This window comes from Bufo bufo, chromosome 8, assembly GCF_905171765.1.
Source record: "Bufo bufo chromosome 8, aBufBuf1.1, whole genome shotgun sequence".
Lineage (NCBI taxonomy): Eukaryota > Metazoa > Chordata > Amphibia > Anura > Bufonidae > Bufo > Bufo bufo.
The window spans coordinates 51,955,114-51,975,327 of NC_053396.1; the positions used below are offsets into that span (position 1 = coordinate 51,955,114).

The 20,214-nt window shown below is 45.3% G+C and overlaps 1 protein-coding gene across 2 annotated transcripts in view; it reads right to left on the minus strand.

Moving 5' to 3' along the window:
• The window catches only part of BTK (Bruton tyrosine kinase), a 562,758-nt gene that overhangs the window by 271,385 nt on the left and 271,159 nt on the right, over positions 1–20,214 (minus strand). For both annotated transcript variants that reach the window (XM_040405594.1, XM_040405595.1), the window contains exons 6-7: positions 17,191–17,319; positions 1,303–1,370 (exon numbers count right to left, since the gene is read on the minus strand). In XM_040405594.1, coding sequence (XP_040261528.1) covers positions 1,303–1,370; positions 17,191–17,319 — 197 coding nt within the window. The remainder of the gene's footprint in view (positions 1–1,302; positions 1,371–17,190; positions 17,320–20,214) is intronic.

Consider the following 20,214-nt stretch of genomic DNA (forward strand, 5'->3'; position numbering starts at 1 on the left):
CTCCTCTTGGTAGGATTGGTGTAGTCCTGCTTAATGCCAGGAGGGGGAGTGCCTGTTGAGCTATAGAAAGGAGAGGAAGCAAGGAGAAGAAAGAAATCAACCTTATCTATTGCCTCAAATGAATCTATGAGAAGAGATACAGCAGAGTGAACAGCTAAATCCACCATTTGAATGTACTGCTGTGAGGTGAGGGACTACGGCTAAGACACTCATCACCCAGAACATTACTTGGCAAGTAGGACCTAAGTGCTAAATTGTAGCCATGCAACCTGCCGCCATCATCTTTACAGGTATCAGAGGATATTGAACTCAAATTCTGCTGCTATTGAATGTATTTGAAGTTCTATGTTGCACTTAGTAAAAAAGACTTTATGTTTAACTCTGGCCTCATTCTTCAATACTACATTTCCTCCGCACTGATCTCCAGGGAGCAACAGCCTGAGAGAGCAGACAGTGACACAGCACTTAATCCGGGCCATTATTACTCCCATGCTCTGCAACAGCTCCTCTGGGGCTCGCTGCAACCTATCTTACTAAGGCCCTTCTCCCCAGGTTACATAGTTTTGTGGGGAAGCCAGATCTTGAAAGAGTCCTGGTCAATCCAAACCTCTTCCATTTAATTCCATTGGGAATTATCAGTGCAGCAGAAATTGTTCGTACCATTCTCCAGATCTATGCCTCCATACAATCCTGTCCATGAGCTCTACAGGCAATTATTTCTTCTTCATGGCTTGGTTTTGCTCTGGTATGCATTGTCAGCTGTGAGACCTTATATAGACAGGAGCACGTGTTTCCATATCATGTCCCATCAACTAAATTTACAATAGGAGGACCCCAATCAAGGTGTATGCAAATCTCAAAGATGATAAAGAGAAATTGGAGGCCCCAAAGCTAAATTTCAAGTGTCATGGCAAAGGGTCTAAATACTTATGTCTACAAGATTATTATATTTTTTATTTTTAATAAATTAGAAAAAACTTCTAAAATTGTGCAGCCATTTTTGGTTACCTTGCCTCAAAAAATAAATAAATAATTAAATAAATAAAAAAGGGTGTTACAAAGCCTTGTCAGCTGTGAGACCTTATATAGACAGGGGCACGTGTTTCCATATCATGTCCCATCAACTAAATTTACCATAGGAGGACCCCAATCAAGGTGTATGCAAATCTCATCTGGAAGCATAACAGGATAACAGGATTGCCCTCCCAACACTCATTGAAGGAGGTATCCATAACACTAAAAAAGGTATACAAGAGGAAAATAACTGGATTTCCAGCTACAATTGTCTGCACTTGTTATTACCAAAGCATCAGAAGGTGCAGGTGGTAGTGGTTTTCGAGATCTTCTCTTTGAGGAATCATTCTTTAGGACTGTATGATAGAGAAACAGATAAAGAAAACATCATGTTACAAAAATTTGTTTTCAATAAAGCTATAAGATTAGTTTTCAATATTCAGTGTTTCTATACTAAGGTTTTTTACAGTAACATCATCGATAATATAACATAGTATCATAGGGGCACATTTATTAAGACTTGTATTTTAGACGCTGGTCTTGATAAAGCCCTGCACTGCCGATGCAGGCCTCTCCATAACTTCAGTGCATCCAGCACCAGTTCTAAATGTAAGACATTTAGACCATTTTCTATGCCTAAAACAGGCGTAAAAAATGATAAATCGTATGGGCCTGCCGACCCTCGCCCCTCCCCACACGCCACGCCCAGAATATTAGACCTGGCGTGAGGAAGGAAAAGTGGTGACATCTGTGCCTAAAATACGCCTACTTTAGGCACATTTCAGATTAATAAATAAATAGTTTATAAGGCTGAAAAAAGACATCTGTCCATCCAGTTCAACCTGTTATCCTGCAAGTTGATCCAGAGAAAGGCAAAAAACCCTGTGAGGTAGAAGCCAATTTTCATCACTTTAGAGGACTGGTAGTCCACCCATTCCAGTTATTACTTTAGTTGCACTCCTCTGAACCCTCTCCAGCTTTGCTATGTCTGCCTTGTTCACAGGAGCCCAGAATAGTACACAGTACTCCATGTGTGGTCTGACTAGTCATTTGTAAAGTGGCAGGACTATGTTCTCATCACGGGCATCTATGCCCCTTTTAATGCAAGCAGCGTTTTGGTGTACGCCTCCAAAGCGGAATGGAGACGGAACGGAGTCAAACTGATGCGTTCTGAGCGGATACTTTTTCATTCAGAATGCATTAGGGCAAAACTGATCCATTTTGGACCGCTTGTGAGAGCCCTGAACGATCTCACAAACGGAAAGCCAAAACGCCAGTGTGAAACTAGCCTAAGTTTGCTGTTCACTAAAATTCTTAAGTCCTTTTCCATGTCAGTGTTACACAGTGTTTTACCATTTACTATGTATGGGTAACTTGCATTACTTTTCTGCCAAAGCCTCCAATCTATCCAGATCCCTCTGTAGTAGTATACTGTCCTCTTTCATGTTAATTACTTTACACAGTTACTTATCCACATACAGACATTCTCTCCCAGTCCGAGCATTCTCATTTTGGTCAGATCAGCAGCAGGCCCTCGCCCCTAATGTTTTAGATGGTCAGCTCAGCAGCAGACCCTCACCCCTAATGTTTTAGATGGTCAGCTCAGCAGCAGACCCTCACCCCTAATGTTTTAGATGGTCATATCAGTAGCAGACCCTCACCCCTAATGTTTTAGATGGTCAGATCACCAGCAGGACCTTGCTCCTAATGTTTTTGAGAGTCACCAGCAGGTCATCAATCATAATTTTTCAAGGGTGTGTATGATGCCCTCTTTTATGTGTAATAAAGGGTGTATTGGAGTGCCGATTCCTTGTAATTTTTGGCAGCCCTTTCACTTAGTGCATAAGCTTTATGAGTGTAGAAGCCCCACTACCTGAACAATTGTACCACAATGTGAATGAGGCCCTCCTTTATGTGATATACAGGTTGTATTGGAGTGCCTCTTCCTTGTAATTTTTGGGCAGCATTTGCACTTTATATATAAGTAAATATAAAGAATGTTTGCTAATAATTTTTCCTCTAAAATCAATTTTTTTCTTCGGTTTTGTGCGTATTATTGTCAGTCTGTAAAAGTGGCGTACTACTCGGACAACATTATTCCCAGCAGCAGCCTGGGAGTCCAAGATGCATCCAGACATCCTCCTCATGCCGTTCCCGAACCATTTCAGTGGTGTTTCCATCAATTTCTGACCTTTTCCTCTGAACCAGACTCCCTCCCCTCTTCAGAGCAGGGGATGCCTGGTTTAACACTCTGGTTCTCCCATTGACTTCCATTGTGCTCGGGTGCCCTGTAGAGCACCCGAGCATCCCAAAGTGTTCTACTCGAGCACCAGAGCACACGGGCACTTTGGTGCTCGATCAACACTACTAATGAGCTACCAGTGCCTGACCTCAAACAAACGGATGCTCCCTGCTGAGTTGGACTGATGCATGACGTAATTATTTACTGCTTTATTCTCCTCCTAGCATATGCAAGGTGGAATTCCAGCGAGTTGGAATGTTGTGGATTAAGCGGTGCAATGGCAGACCGCTTGACTGCTACAAGTCCAGGAGGGTGTTCCTTGCCACATAAGAATGGCTGAAATGCAAGGACAGTCTCCTGTACATTGCCAGCACCCTCTGCAAGCCATTGTACTTTTTCAAAAAGCATTGCTGAACTAGGTTTATCATGTGCGCCATGCAGGGTGTACGGATGTAGCAGAGTTAACACCTAACTCTAATTCTTAACCCAAATTTCTTATCTCATTGTGATATCCCGAAACAAAAGTCATTGAAAAGCTATTGAAGGAGTTGGCTTAAAGGGAACCTGTCACCGGGATTTTGGGTATAGAGCTGAGGACATGGGTTGCTAGATGGCCACTAGCACATCCACAATACCCAGTCCCCATAGCTCTGTGTGCTTTTATTGTGTAAAAAAAACAATTTGATACATATGCAAATTAACATAAAAGAGTCATATCTTACTTGTGTGACCAGAGAAGAGTCATATTTTCAAGCTCTGACTCATCTCAGGTTAATTTGCATATGTATCAAATCGGTTTTTATACACAATAAAAGCACACAGAGCTATGGGGACTGGGTATTGTGGGTGTGCTAGCGGCCATCTAGCAACCCATGTCCTCAGCTCTATACACAAAATCCCAGTGACAGGTTCCCTTTAACACAACTAGTTTAGTTAACATGCCTAGTTAAGCATGTGTATGTGTTATTTCCCGAAATGCAGCATGGCCACTATGTTCCTTATATTGTTGCTGACCATCTTACCGAGTTGGAGTTGGTGAGGAGACAGCCAGCCCAGTCCAATCAGCTCCAACACAGCATGGTGACGCTTCACTTTACACATATGATGAGAGGGAATGGGAGCAACACATTACCCTCCTTCTGTTGGGGAAGGGAGGATTTCCATTGAGTAAGACATGAAGAAGGCAAATAAGCAGCTGGTGTGGGAACCAGACTGATACAAATGGGAAAGTGTCAATAGGACCTGAACTTCTTGCTGCAGTGCTGCCTTGCTACTTCCAGGTAAAACATTGATCCAGAGGGCCATGAAAGACATGCACTGTCCCTGCCAATAGCAGTTGCTCCAGGTGTCCACCATATTGTTCACCTTGCTGCACAGTAAGAATTACAAAGGAGCAGCTCATGTTTTCTGAGGGCTGGCTCAGGGCTGGCAAGGCAGGGCTGGCTTTTTTTGGAGAGGTCGCAGAATACACTAAGTGGTACAGCAGCAACTGCACTGCCAGCAACTTGGCCAGGTGAAAGTAGAGTGGTTTCCTGGCCACACAGTCCGTTATCGATTGCTGGCGATGGAACGGAGTAGTAGAAAGAGTAGTCTGAGTGAAAAAAGCAGTAACTGATGATGACGGTGACAATGACACTGTACTTCACCTGGATGCAGCTGTCACGGCGGACAGGAACTCAGATACACAAACAACCAAATACACAAGTGTCTAGGCTAGATGCTGGGGACAGGTCACCTCCTAGCACATCCCTGACTTCTCTCCCTATGCTGCTAAGCCCTATTTCAGACCTTAATGGTAGGAATGAAGTGTCCACGTGCCTGGACTGTAAACACCCTAGAATCCCTGAGATGGTGAGAGGGGAGAAGGGGCAGAAGACACACAAATAGCCTAGACCGCAAACAACACAAACAGAAATCAAACTTATCTGGGCTGGAACAGACAATCCTTCCTTCCTTGAATCCAAGGCCAGACAGAAAGCTATAACACGCATGGCCCTCTGGGATTGAAGGCAATTTAAGCCAATGACCCCACCCAGAGGACCTGAAGGAAGGCGGATCCAGCATGATTTCAAAACAAACAAAAGGTTAGACACGTGCTGCCAATCTGACAGACCTCAGAGCCGGGCATGACAGCAGCATGGCTGCCGCCAAGGAGACTGGAATACTGAGAATACTCATGTTGCACTAGCTGGTGCCCAACTGGTGACACCACATCCTGTGCTGTGAAAGAGCCATGATGCCTGCATTTGTGTTTAAATACCCTTGGCAATGCTTTTGTCTTTTGACACTGGAGAAAAACTGCCAGACTTGGCTTAGGTATGGCACATTGGCTTAGATCTTAGTTTAGGTCTGGCACGTTTTGAACACTGACTGTTCTCACATATGTCAACATCAGGGAGACTATCTTGAGTGTCTTCCATAGCATGTGTTGAGGTTTTTCTGCCTATTCTTATGAAAAAGAAGGTGCCCCAGTAGGAGGTTGACATGACAAAAAGATGCAACTGAAATGCTTCTCTGGGGTTGCAAAGAGAAGGAGCAGGCAGGAGCAGGCTTCAAGATGTAGGCATTTGTTATTGTAAGTGATTGTGCTGCCTGAGACCCTGGTTGCCTGTGGCCTGCATCACAGACAGTGGAGAAGAACACAAGTCAGGTGAGTATTTTTATTTATTATTTTTTTTAATTTTTTTAAACATGTCAGCATTACTGGGGGCACTACAGAGGAATAGTTCCACTACAGTACTAAAGGGAGCATTATAATACAGGCAGCACTACAGGGGGCAATACCATACTGGGAGCACTACATCACTATCGGAGGAATTATAATACAGGGATACTACAACACTACAGGGGGCCACTACAGAGGGCAATATAATACAGGTGAACTACAGGGGTCATTATAATACAGGCAGAACTACAGGGGGCAATATAATACAGGAGGCGATGTAGGGGGAAACTACAGCACTACATGGAGATCATTATAATACAAGCCAGAGCACTACAGTGGGGCATTATACTACAAGCTGCAGCATTATGGGGGGAATTATAATACAGGGGGCACTACAACGGAGGGAATTCTAATACAGTCCGGAGCACTACAGAGGAGGAATTTATAATACAGGTTAGAGCACTACAGTGGGCATTATAATACAGGCTGAATGACTACAAGGGGGGGGGGGGGGTTATAACTGCAGGGGGGGATGTAAATACTGAGGCCACAAAAGAGGACATTTTAGCTACTGGGGCCTTATTACTAGTATTAGTATAGTATACTAATATACTATATATTGTGGTCTCTAGAGGGGTCTAGTGTCCTGGTGGGGACACTATAGAGAGGCCTTATTTCCACTGGCGGCACTGTGGGGCAGTATTACTACTGATGGGTATTGTCGAGGCATTATTATTGGGCACAATATGGATGGCACTATTACTAATGGGGGAACTTAGAAACATAGAATGTGTCGGCAGATAAGAACCATTTGGCCCATCCAGTCTGCCCAATATACTGAGTACTATGGATAGCCCCTGGCCCTATCTTATATGAAGGATGGCCTTATGCCTATCCCATGCATGCTTAAACTCCTTCACTGTATTTGCAGCTACCACTTCTGCAGGAAGGCTATTCCATGCATCCACTACTCTCTCAGTAAAGTAATACTTCCTGATAGTACTTTTAAACCTTTGCCCCTCTAATTTAAAACGATGTCCTCTTGTAGCAGTTTTTCTTCTTTTACATTTTCTCTCCTCTTTTACCTTGTTGATTCCCTTTATGTATTTAAAAGTTTCTATCATATCCCCTCTGTCTCGTCTTTCTTCCAAGCTATACATGTTAAGGTCCTTTAATCTTTCCTGGTAAGTTTTATCCTGCAATCCATGTACCAGTTTATAGAGCTCTTCTCTAAACTCTCTCCAAAGTATCAATATCCTTCTGGAGATATGAGGAGCATTATGAGGTATCGGGGTACCATAGGGGGCACTATTAAGCCTCATTCACACAACGGTGTTTTGGTCAGATTTTGGACCGTTTCTGCTGCAAAATCTGCTCCAAAAATTTGACAAAACGAACTACCATTCACTTCAATGGGAAGCTTCACTTGCTTTTTTTTTGCGATTAATATTGTGCTGCACGTGCTGCTGTCTTGTCCTCATTATACCTGGGCTGGCAGGGCGTTATGCGTATGAGTGATGTGTGCAGAAGCCGCTCAGGAAACAGAAGGACCAGACCAGAAGGTGAAGAAGGCATCGCAGCTGAGAGAGGGAGAGGTATGTGGTTAGGCTAGGGGCTACATGGTGAAACTGGTCAAGTTACAGCCAGCATCGCTGAGTAGCGTGATCCCATAGAAAGCATGGCATCGATACGGCAGTTGAAAGAAATCCAACACAGCTGGATTCTTGCGACTGCCACAAGCCACAAGAGTGAGGGTTGCATGGGAGGAGGCGATTGTAAAGGGGGGGGTCCAGTTTAAAATTTGCTGTGGGCCTAGTCATTTTCTAGCTACAACCATTGCTGGGAGCACTATTACTATGGGGGGAGACTATTTGTATGGCACTATTAATTTTGCAGTATAGTGTTTATGGACATTGAGGAGCACAGCTGGCACAGTATTGGGGTAGCACGGGATATTAGTGTTGGGGCCCCATAGGGGGAGGATGATGTTAAAAGCGAGGAACCTACAATGTCTGTGTGGTAAACTCTGCAGAGACTAGACAAGACTAAATAAACAATCATGGCGGTCTTAGACAAATAGAGAAGATGATAAAAGAGAACATCTACATCAGAGGAGACATCATTGAGGTATGTGGTCCTGTATCAGCCTGTATGTTTTGTAGTGCTGTATGTAATGTTTTTCCAAAGTGTTTCTAACAGTAGGGCTGGGAGGTACGGGTTGGATTGAGAAATTGGCAATGGGGGAAGGGTTGCCATTTTCATTTTTTCACCTCAGACAGCAGCAGGGCTAGGTCAGTGGTAGCGAACCTATGGCACGGGTGCCAGAGGTGGCACTCAGAGCCCTCTCTGTGGGCACCCGCCCTCTGGAAAAGTCTATGGTGTACCAATAAGTCTTAGACTTTTACTGCCATTCATCAGCGCAGGGTACGCTATGAACTGCACAGGCAGCACATTGAATGTAGGCAGGCTATTATAGCTAAATGATAAAGTACATGGAAGATATACTATATTGGCATTCAGGTTAAATAGCCGTGTTGGCTCTTTGCAATAAATATGTGGATTTTGGGTTGCAGTTTGCGCACTCGGTCTCTAAAAGGTTTACCATCACTGGGCTAGGTGCACCACAGGACAAAGATATAACAATGCAATGTCTGCAGTAAAATGTATTTGAACTATGCATTCAATAGCACAGTTCTTGCAGAGAATAGTGAGTACCCAGGAACAGTTGAAGGAAGTAGTCAGCCTCATCTAGCCCGTGGCCCATGGATGAGGAGGATGACCGGTTTACTTCACTGACACCAGGGCAGTTTGGAGCCTCTTATGAAATCTGGGAGACAGTATAGTTATGTATGCTTGTATGGAGCATATATATGGCCGAGTAACATTATTATGACCACCAGTTAATATCCAGAGTAACCGCCATGTGCAGCATGGACAGCAGCTAGACGGCTGGGAGTGACTCAACAAGGTCCTGGTAGGTTGTCACACGTATCTGTAGTTGACTGAAGTGCATCACACAGTACTTGGAAGTCTTGTTCATGCTTTTCCAACCAATGTCAGACATTTCTGGCGATGTGACTGTAATACCTGTAGGTGGGGACAAACAAGGACAGTGAGCCCTAACCTAGAACCTAGCCTGCTTTCCCTACCTACTTGCAGTATAAGCCCTACTTGGCAGAACCTCAATTGTACGGAAATAGGCGGGCTATGCAGTACCAAACGAAAGACAGAGGGTGGTCAGAAGACCAACTGTGGTCAGAAGCACAGAGGAATCAGTATGCAAATGCAGGGACCGGAAAAAAGGAATCTAGCTAATGAGCCAAACAAAAATATTACTGGCAATGGTGTATGGCTGGGAAGGGATTTAAATCGAGCAGAGTCCCTGTATCAGAACCTGATAGGTCCATTGACTCGGCACGTCATTAGTCCGAAAGACTAGTACACAATAATAGAGCAGCTGAGCTAATCAGCCCAGTGCTAATCTCCCCCAGCACACACCCAATGTGGGGAGAAACAGAGCATTGCATCCTGTTACTAAGGATGTGGTTTCATCACCAGGGGGCGTGGTTCAGCAGCACATCTCTCCTGGGGCGGCCATGCCAGGGTTGAGGATCCCGCCGCTGTAAACCGGCCAGTTAAGTTTATTACAGTGACATGTTGCATTGTCTTGCTGGAAGATCCAATACGCCCCAGGGAAGACAATCAGCATGCATAGGTGTATGTGTTCTGCAAGCATGGATTCATACTCAAAACTGTTGAGAGCGCCTTCCACTTGGATGAGTGGGCCCAGAGAATGCCATAAAAATATTCCCCAGACCTTAACGCTGCCAGCCACCAAGTAGTGTTTTTTCAACAATGGTTGCAGGGTATTTCTTTATCAATTAATTGTAAATCTTGATTGTCTGAGGCTGCCTGCAAGTCATTATGGACAAGCCTACGGCTCTTGCCCACAGCCTGAAATAATGTGATCCTTGTTCATATTCTCTCTCTTGTGATCTACAAAATGGTGATTTGTATGGGATGAATCCCAGTAGTGTCCGATTTGCTAAAAAACAGCTTCATTAGCAATTAGAGATGGCAGCAGGAAGGGAGATGCCTGTGCAGAAGGAGCAGAACTTCCTTCTGTTGATGAGGGTGATGAGTGTATGCAGTATCTGAAAAGAATGTTACCCAGTATACAGAGGTACAAGCCTCAAGTTTTTACATAGGCTTATCAGGGCTTTCATTTTGGCTTCCGTTCAGTGCTCTCACAAGCGGTCCAAAACAGATCAGTTTTGCCCTAATACATTCTGAATAGAAAATGATCTGCTCAGAATGCATCAGTTTGCCTCCATTCCGCTTTGGAGGCAGACACCAAAACGCTGCTTGCAGCGTTTTGGTGTCTGACAAAACTGAGCCAAACTGATCCGTTCTGACACACAATGTAAGTCAATGGGGACAGATCCGTTTTTTATGACACAATCTGGCACAATAGAAAACGGATCCGTCCTCCATTGACTTTCAATGGTGTTCAAGACGTCTTGGCTATTGCTAAAGATAATACAAACGGATCCTTTTTGAATGGATACAGATGGTTGTATTATCTGAACGGATCCATCTGTGCAGATCCATGACGGATCTGCACAGAACGAGAGTGTGAAAGTAGCCTTAACCACTTAGGGACCGGGCTCATTTTCAGCTTAAGGACCAGGCCATTTTTTGCAAATCTGACCAGTCACTTTATGTGGTGATAACTTTAAAACGCTTTGACTTATCCAGGCCATTCTGAGAATGTTTTTTCGTCACATATTGTACTTCATGACACTGGTAAAATGGAGTAAAAAAAAAAACATTTTTATTTATAAAAAAATACCAAATTTGCCCAAAAATTTAAAAAATTAGCAAATTTCCAAGTTTCAATTTCTCTACTTCTATAATACATAGTAATACCTACAAAAATAGTTATTACTTTACATTCCCCATATGTCTACTTCATGTTAGGATCATTTTGGGAATGACATTTTATTTTTGGGGGACGTTACAAGGCTTAGAAGTTTAGAAGCAAATCATGAAATTTCTCAGTTTTCAAAAACCAACTTTTTACGAGTTCAGGTCTGAGTCACTTTGTGAGGCTTACATAATAGAAACCACCCCAAAATGATATATTTATAGAAACTACACCCCTCAAGGTATTCAAAACTGATTTTACAAACTTTGTTAACCCTTTAGGTGTTCCACAAGAATTAATTGAAAATAGAGATACAATTTAAAAATTTCACTTTTTTGGCAGATTTTCCATTTAATATGTTTTTCCAGTTACAAAGCAAGGGTTAACAGCCAAACAAAACTCAATATTTATGGCTCTGATTCTGTAGTTTACAGAAACACCCCATATGTGGTCATTTGGCACCAGGAGAGGTAAAATACAGAGTGGGATCAGCATGCATGTAGAGCCTGCATTCCCTGAAGTTAATGGAGGCCATTGTGGCACCAAAAGACGTATAATATAATGTGGGCTCAGCATGGATTTGAAACCTGCATTCCCTAAATTGAATTTAGGCAACTGTGGCACCAAAAGGGGTTTAATATAGTGTGGGCTCAGCATGCTTGTGGAACCTGCATTCCCTGAATTTAATGGACACCAGTATGGCACCAGCAGAGGTAGTACTGTATTTAGTGTAGGTTCCTATCCTAAATAGATCGCCTTACCGGTGGCGGACATAATTTTGTCTAAAATGTAAATAAGCTCTGGAACCCGCGCTGCCGTATAAGGAAGCAGACAATGCTGCACTAGTTCACACTCAGTGAGAGGGGTGTCGATGCTTAGTCGATGGAGGGGTTAATTGCCCAAAAAACTCCAATTTTATAGTTAGTTATTACTACAATCGGCTCCTAAATCAGGGGGACCACATATATATATATATATATATATATATATATATGCCTCATCTCTTTATACTGCATTATCAGCGCAAGTCTAACCTTTTACCCTTTTTGTCTAAAATGTATTTGCCAAGAATCTCACATTTATAACGTAGCATTAGCATTAGTACATCTTCTATAGTCAGTATAGCACAAATGTATTTACTTTATTATTTTTGAGTGCTGTTGCATTGTTTGTTTTTGCATTGATGTGCACCTGCGCACTGGGATGTGCTGACTAACACTAAATTCTTTCTTTGCGAAAATCTTACCAACTCTACCTGCCTTGTTATATTAGTGGTGTAGAATAATCGCATTACAAGTTTGCAATGTGTGTCTTAATAGTAAAGAAAGTTATTTTTTGAATCAGCATTTTTAAAAGCAAATAAAACAGTAGACAAAAAGTAGACTTCCCTGCATTGTTATATTGGTGTGTAATGTCTGTAGATAGGGACAGACACGTACAGTGAGCCCTAACGTAGAACCCAGCTCGCTTTCCCTACCTACTTGCAGTGCAAACCCTAGGTAGCAAGAATGCAACTGCTCAACAGTGCCTATGTTGCTAAGGTGCAGAGACAAACACCTAGATACAAATGACACAAAGAGTCATACGTAAATGGATCAGAAACATGAGGACAGCACAGTACAAAAACGAGAGACAGAGAGTAGTCAAAAGACGATCCGAGGTCAGAACCAGATGGGGATGCACAGTACAAATCACAAGAGAAAGAGAGTGGTCAAAGGACAAGCCGAGGTCACAAACATGAGCAATCCAAATCAGCACAGGAACAAGAACCAGGGACCTAGCTAGTGAGCCCAAGCAAGACTATCACTGGCACTAGTGTATGGACAGGAAAAGGTTTAAAATAGAACACCGATTCCCTGGATCAGCACCTGATAGGCGCTCCATTAGTCAGAAACACGCTTGCAGTAGCAGGGCCTGGGAGACTGTTCCGGTGGGGGAACAGCCTGCTGGATCCGTGCTAGTGCTAGCCCACCGTGCCACCGGAAGTCTGCTCCGGCCCCATTCACTAAAAACCAAGAGGCGGCCGGAAAAAAAATGCAGCCTGCTGTCGCAAGTGTGAAAGTAGCCTAATCTCCTCCAGCACACGCCCGCTGCAGGGAAAAACAGAGCATTGCATCCTGTTACAAAGGATGCTGTTGTGTAACCAGGGGGAGTGGCTCAGCACCGCGTCTCTCCTAGAGCAGCCGTGGTGGTGGAAGGGGGTGTTATCAAGTTTGTAACATATGTCTTAACAGTAAAGGAAGGTCTACTCTTTTTAAACCTGTTTTTTTAAATGGAAATAACACAGTTGGCAGAAATCTTAACAATGCCAATACTGCATTATTCCCAAAGTAAACTGTCACTAGCAGTGTTCAGTGTGTTTGCAGAAGGGCGAGAACATCAGCATTTTAAAATGCAAATAACACAATAGACAAAAATATTACCAGACTTTCTTGCATTATCATATTGGTGGTGGTGGAAGGAGGAGAATAATTGCATTACAAGTTCGCAAAATGTGTCTGTTTTGCTGATAAGAGACTTCAGGCTGGGATACTCTTTAACCTTTTCTGGACATAGAGCGTACAGGTACGCCCTGATGTCCTGGTACTTAAGGACACAGGGCGTACCTGTACGTCCTGAGTAGTTTCGATCACCGCCGTGTGGCGGGCGGTGATCGGAACTGGGTGCCTGCTCAAATCATTGAGCAGGCACCCTGGGACAATGTGCCGGGGGGTCCTGTGCCCCCCCCGTGTCGGCGATCGCAGCAAACCGCAGGTCAATTCAGACCTGCGGTTTGCTGCGTTTCAGGATTATTCGGGTCTCTGGGCACCCGATAACCCGGAACAGGATGGTGATCGGTGGTGTGATAATACACCACCAATCACCATCCTGCGATCCTGAGAGGTGATGGTGACATCACCTCTCAGGATCATCTCTCATTGGTCGGCTGGGCGGGTGGGCAGTTCAAATTACTGCAGTGCTCCTCTCCTCCTCCTTTTGTGTCCTGCACGTCGGTCCTTCAGAGCTGCAGGGATCATCAGCCAGCACCCCATCTGTGCCCCAGTACCCCCATCTGTGCCCCAGTACCCCCATCTGTGCCCAGCACCCCCATCTGTGCACCACCTGCAAGGTATTTAGGGAAAGGTTAGGGACAGGTTAGGTTAGGCAGGGATATTCAGGGAAAGTTAGTGAAAAAAATAAAATAAAATGTTTTGATTGCATCAGCCTAAATCGGGTGTCTGGGGTCCACAGGGGTGCTGCAGCTTGCCCCCCTGCGCCCCCCCCACCAGTTTTTTGGGGGGCGCAAGCATATATATTTTTTTTCTGCGTACGCTGACTGTGGCCGGCACTCTTAGCGTCCGGCCATTGTTAGTGCATTGTACACCCCACCGCTGATGAGCTTTGGATGGCTGATCAGCGAGTTAGAATTTTTTTTTACATTTTTTGCCCTTTTTTTGTTATTTATTAATTTTTTGTCTGTTAGGTTTAGGGTAAGTTCGTGAACACCCGTGCCCCCACACACACGCACACCAAATAAAGTTTAGCACGCACACACACACGCCCAAACACACTCCCCTATGGCCCGCCGGATGTTCTCGGCCGAAGAGGCATGCGCCCAGCTTGCCTCCTAGTCCGAGAGCCCCAGTGAGGACGAGGATGACCCCACTTTCCTTTTGTCATCCGCGTCCTCCTCACCATCTAGCGATGATGATGAGCCCCCAAGGCGGCAGAGCAAGGGGACCGCCATGCTAAGGACCCTGTGGCCCACACTAGTACGAGCAGCTCTGGGGCTCGTACTAATTATCCGGCCCACCAGATCAGTCCACCTGAGCCCCCTGCCGGTGAACTTGTCTGGTGTACCCCAGAGCATTTTGAGCCCGCAATTTCTGATTTTGTAGGCCAACCAGGAATCCAGATTTCCACAGTGGGCTTCACTGAATATGACTATATTAGTCTTTTTTTCAGTGACCACTTTGTAAATCTGATGGTGGAGCAGACGAACCTGTACCCCCAATAGTTCGTTGCTCAACACCGGGCTCCTTTTTGGCTAGGGCCGGTGGCTGGACTCTGGTCAGTGCAGCCGAGATAAGGACGTTTTGGGGCCTCGTGCTGCACATGGGCCTAGTCAAAAAACCTAGTGTCAGGCATTATTGGAGTGGGGACGTCCTCTACCAGACCCCACTTTACATTACGGCCATGACACGTACCCGGTTTGAGGCCATCCGGAAATGCCTGCATTATTCAGATAATGCAGCATGTCCCCCCCAAGGAGATCCTGCTTATAACCGCCTGTACAAAATCAGGCTGGTCATCGATCATTTTGGGGCCATATTTGTGCAGGCCTATGTACCTGGAAGGGAGGTCGCCGTTGATGAGTCTCTCATTGCTTTCAAGGGGAGACTCATTTTCCGCCAGTATGTTCCCTCAAAGCGGGCGAGGTATGGCGTGAAGCTGTACAAACTTTGTGAGAGTACCTCAGCGTACACTTACAAGTTTCGTGTGTACGAGGGACGAGATTCCCGTATTCAACCCACAGAATGTCCCCCCACTCTGGGTGTTAGCGGGAAACTTGTGTGGGACCTTATGCACTCACTGCTAGATAAGGGTTACCACCTGTACGTGGATAACTTTTATACTAGTATCCCCTTGTTCCAGTCCCTCGCCGCCAGATCCACGTCCGCTTGTGGGACCGTGCGGAAAAATCAACGCGGCCTCCCTACCTACCCCCTCTAGGTACATGTCCCCAGGGGGGAGACCCATGCCCTTACCAGAGGAAACCTGTTGCTGGTCAGATATAAGGACAAGAGGGATGTCCTTGTACTGTCCACAATTCACAGTAATGGAATCACCCCTGTCCCTGTGTGAGGTACTGCGGCAACGGTCCTCAAGCCCGATTGTATCGTCGACTACAATCGGTATATGGGAGGAGTTGATCTCTCTGATCAAGTCCTCAAGCCATATAATGCCATGCGCAAAACCCGGGCATGGTACAAAAAAGTTGCGGTTTACTTGGTTCAGGTTGCCTTGTACAACTCTTTTGTGCTGTCCCAGAGCGCTGGCAACACAGGGAAATTCCTTCAGTTCTATAAAGGCAGTCCTCAAGGCCCTGATCTTTTCTGACCGGGAAAGAGCAGGCCGGAGTACCTCGGGAACTGGAGGCGCCCGGATAGTCCCTGGCCAACACTTTCCAGGTGTGGTCCCCCATACTGGAAAGAAGGGACGGTGTCACGGCTGAGGATGGGGAAAACCCTCAGCCGTGCGATGACGGAAGTTGGTGGTCGCTGCTTGGCCAGGAGCACAGAATTAGGGAGCAGGTCACCTCCTAACGCATCCCTAATCTGACCCTGACTCCTAGCTGCATGAGCCGACCTTGAAGGTAGGAGGGCTCATGCTCCGGAACCTCGGCTCCCTAGTAACCCTCCGCAGATCCCTAACGCTAGGAGCAGGGTAAGACGACCTGTTCCTCCTAGACACGGAGGAACAGGAGTCTCACAGGCCAGGCTACAATAAAGGGGAACATATGCAACTCGTGGCAGGTAAATGCCATAAGCACAACACCTACCTGCCACAGACACAAAGCCTGGAACCCATGCACAAGTGCTGCTGTCCTAACACAGATACGGACACAGCACACAACACACATCACACAGGAACCCAGGACCATAAGCTGCAATAGGAAACATACAACAGACACATCTTCATCACATCAAACAAGATTTATGACCACAAGGGTGGCTCTCAGTGGCAGATGGTATAAACCAGGAGACTGCCTCCAGCTTACAAACAAGGCTGGAGTACCTCTCAGCTTCAGGTCTCCACTGAGGCTAAATAGCCCATGTAGCCACACCCACACAGACACACCCAGTGCACACACACACACTAGGAAGGAAGTTAACCCTTCCAACACCAGGGAAGGGAAGACTTCAACTTAAAGGGGAAAGTGTCCAAATGAACATCACACTGCAGCTGTTACCGCAGGCAACGACATGCGTGGCAACCATGTCCTGGGAGTCAGCCAGAAGGCCGGGACACTGCCACCACATGTACACCATACCAAACGTTGCCACGGGCAGCCACAGTGAAGGGAAGTGTCACAGTGCACACCTACATAAACCTGGCGCAGTTGTTTTTAAACACACTATTTGTTGACGCTGTCAGCCATGCCTTTTCCCATATCTATACAGTATATGTTAATGTCACCCTGACATTATTTGCTATTGCTGTCATTGCGTTCAAGAGCTGAGGGATGTGTTAAAGAAAAAATTATATACCAATTTACAGGGCAATTGGAACAACTTTGCTTCAGGTAGAATCGATTCGGGTCCGAACCAAACTTTTTAAAGAGTAAATTGGTTAACTGACCTCCATTGGCATTCTGCAGGACTTGACATCCCATGGCATTTTTAGCTGTTTGTGCACAGCATAGGTACTGTCCATCTTGGTGGAAGAGTGGATGAAACTTTTGAGCCAGGTCACTATTAAAACGAATAACTAAAAAAAAAAAGATATACATAAAAATATAAGTAAAATATATTTGAGGGAAATGAGATGCCTTAATCACATTAGGTACAATGCATTTGGAAAGTCTTCAGACCATTTCACTTTTTTCGTATTTTGATATTCAAATTCTTTCTCATCATTCTACACTCAATACCCCATAATGACAAAGTGAAAACAGAATGTCTGTGGATGACACTGAGGGGGGATATCTGTGGATGACACTGAGGGGGGATATCTGTGGATGACACTGAGAGGGTATATCTGTGGATGACACAGGGATCTAGGGAGGGGTGTGGGGATATTGGGGTGGGAGGTCCTGGAGGGGTGTTTGGGTGGGAGCTTTGGAAGGGGTGGGAGGTCCGATAGGTACAGTACAGACCAAAAGTTTGGACACACCTTCTCATTCAAAGAGTTTTCTTTATTTTCATGACTATGAGGGCATCAAAACTATGAATTAACACATGTGGAATTATATACATAACAAACAAGTGTGAAACAACTGAAAATATGTCATATTCTAGGTTCTTCAAAGTAGCCACCTTTTGCTTTGATTACTGCTTTGCACACTCTTGGCATTCTCTTGATGAGCTTCAAGAGGTAGTCCCCTGAAATGGTCTTCCAACAGTCTTGAAGGAGTTCCCAGAGATGCTTAGCACTTGTTGGCCCTTTTGCCTCCACTCTGCGGTCCAGCTCACCCCAAACCATCTCTATTGGGTTCAGGTCCGATGACTATGGAGGCCAGGTCATCTGGCGCAGCACCCCATCACTCTCCTTCATGGTCAAATAGCCCTTACTTTCAAAGTTTTCCCAATTTTTCGGCTGACTGACTGACCTTCATTTCTTAAAGTAATGATGGCCACTCGTTTTTCTTTACTTAGCTGCTTTTTTCTTGCCATAATACAAATTCTAACAGTCTATTCAGTAGGACTATCAGCTGTGTATCCACCTGACTTCTCCTCAACGCAACTGATGGTCCCAACCCCATTTATAAGGCAAGAAATCCCACTTATTAAACCTGACAGGGCACACCTGTGAAGTGAAAACCATTTCAGGGGACTACCTCTTGAAGCTCTTCAAGAGAATGCCAAGAGTGTGCAAAGCAGTAATCAAAGCAAAAGGTGGCTGCTTTGAAGAACCTAGAATATGACATATTTTCAGTTGTTTCACACTTGTTTGTTATGTATATAATTCCACATGTGTTAATTCATAGTTTTGATGCCTTTAGTGTGAATCTACAATTTTAATAGTCATGAAAATAAAGAAAACTCTTTGAATGAGAAGGTGTGTCCAAACTTTTTGTCTGTACTGTATGTGGGGGTGGGAAATCCGGGAAGGGGGGCCCATACATTTTTTTGCTATGGGGCCCAGCCATTTCTAGCTACGCCCCTGATTGGTAAGATTGGGCGGGCACTGGAGCGATAGAGCGCCCTGCTGTAGGAGAAGACGGCGGGAGATGAAAGGAGGAGGGGCCAGGTCCTGGTGGTGTCAGGCACACGGCGCAAGCATGGCGGTGGAGGATCTGACTGAAGCCTAAAGACCAGACATCAAGGTAGACCTGCAGAAGAAGGTGACAGCGCAGTATGTGATGTATACATGTGTGTAATGTATGTAGTGCAGTGTGTGATCACATACTGCACTACATACATTACACACATGTATACATCACATGCCCCCTCACAGTAATAATGCCAAGATATGTGCCCTCTTCACAGACGTAATGCTCACACATGCACCCTCACAGTAGTTATGCCCTGATATGTGCCCCCTCACAGTAGTTATGCCCAGATATGTGCCCCCTCACAGTAGTTATGCCCAGATATGTGCCCTCTTCACAGTAGTTATGCCCTGATATGTGCCCTCCTCACAGTAGTTATGCCCTGATATGTGCCCCCTCACAGTAGTTATGCCCTGATATGTGCCCCCTCACAGTAGTTATGCCCTGATATGTGCCCCCTCACAGTAGTTATGCCCTGATATGTGCCCCCTCACAGTAGTTATGCCCAGATATGTGCCCCCTCACAGTAGTTATGCCCAGATATGTGCCCTCTTCACAGTAGTTATGCCCTGATATGTGCCCTCCTCACAGTAGTTATGCCCTGATATGTGCCCCCTCACAGTAGTTATGCCCTGATATGTGCCCCCTCACAGTAGTTATGCCCAGATATGTGCCCCCTCACAGTAGTTATGCCCAGATATGTGCCCTCTTCACAGTAGTTATGCCCTGATATGTGCCCTCCTCACAGTAGTTATGCCCTGATATGTGCCCTCCTCACAGTAGTTATGCCCTGATATGTGCCCCCTCACAGTAGTTATGCCCTGATATGTGCCCCCTCAAAGTAGTTATGCCCTGATATGTCCCCCCTCACAGTAGTTATGCCCAGATATGTGCCCCCTCACAGTAGTTATGCCCAGATATGTGACCCCTCACAGTAGTTATGCCCAGATATGTGCCCCCTCACAGTAGTTATGCCCAGATATGTGCCCCCTCACAGTAGTAATGCTCACTCATGCCCCCTCACAGTAGTTATGCCCTGATATGTGCCCTCCTCACAGTAGTTATGCAAGCTATGTGCCCTCTACTTAGTAATGCTCACTCTTGCCCACTCACAGCGTTTGCATTTCTTTCTGGCAAAGCTACCTGGTTCCGGCCCGCAAAATTTATACCAAGTCTAGTGTGGCCCTCAGACGAAAAATGGTTGGGCACCACTGATCTAGAAGATCGACATCACTTCATTTACATATGACCACACTTGGGGAATACTATAAAGACCAGCGGATAACTAGAGGTATGAGGTCGCACCCCCAACCGAATTTTTTTTGGGTAATCCCAATTTTTGTAAAAGATTTGAGGCACTCTCCAACAGATATGCTTTTGACTTTATTTTG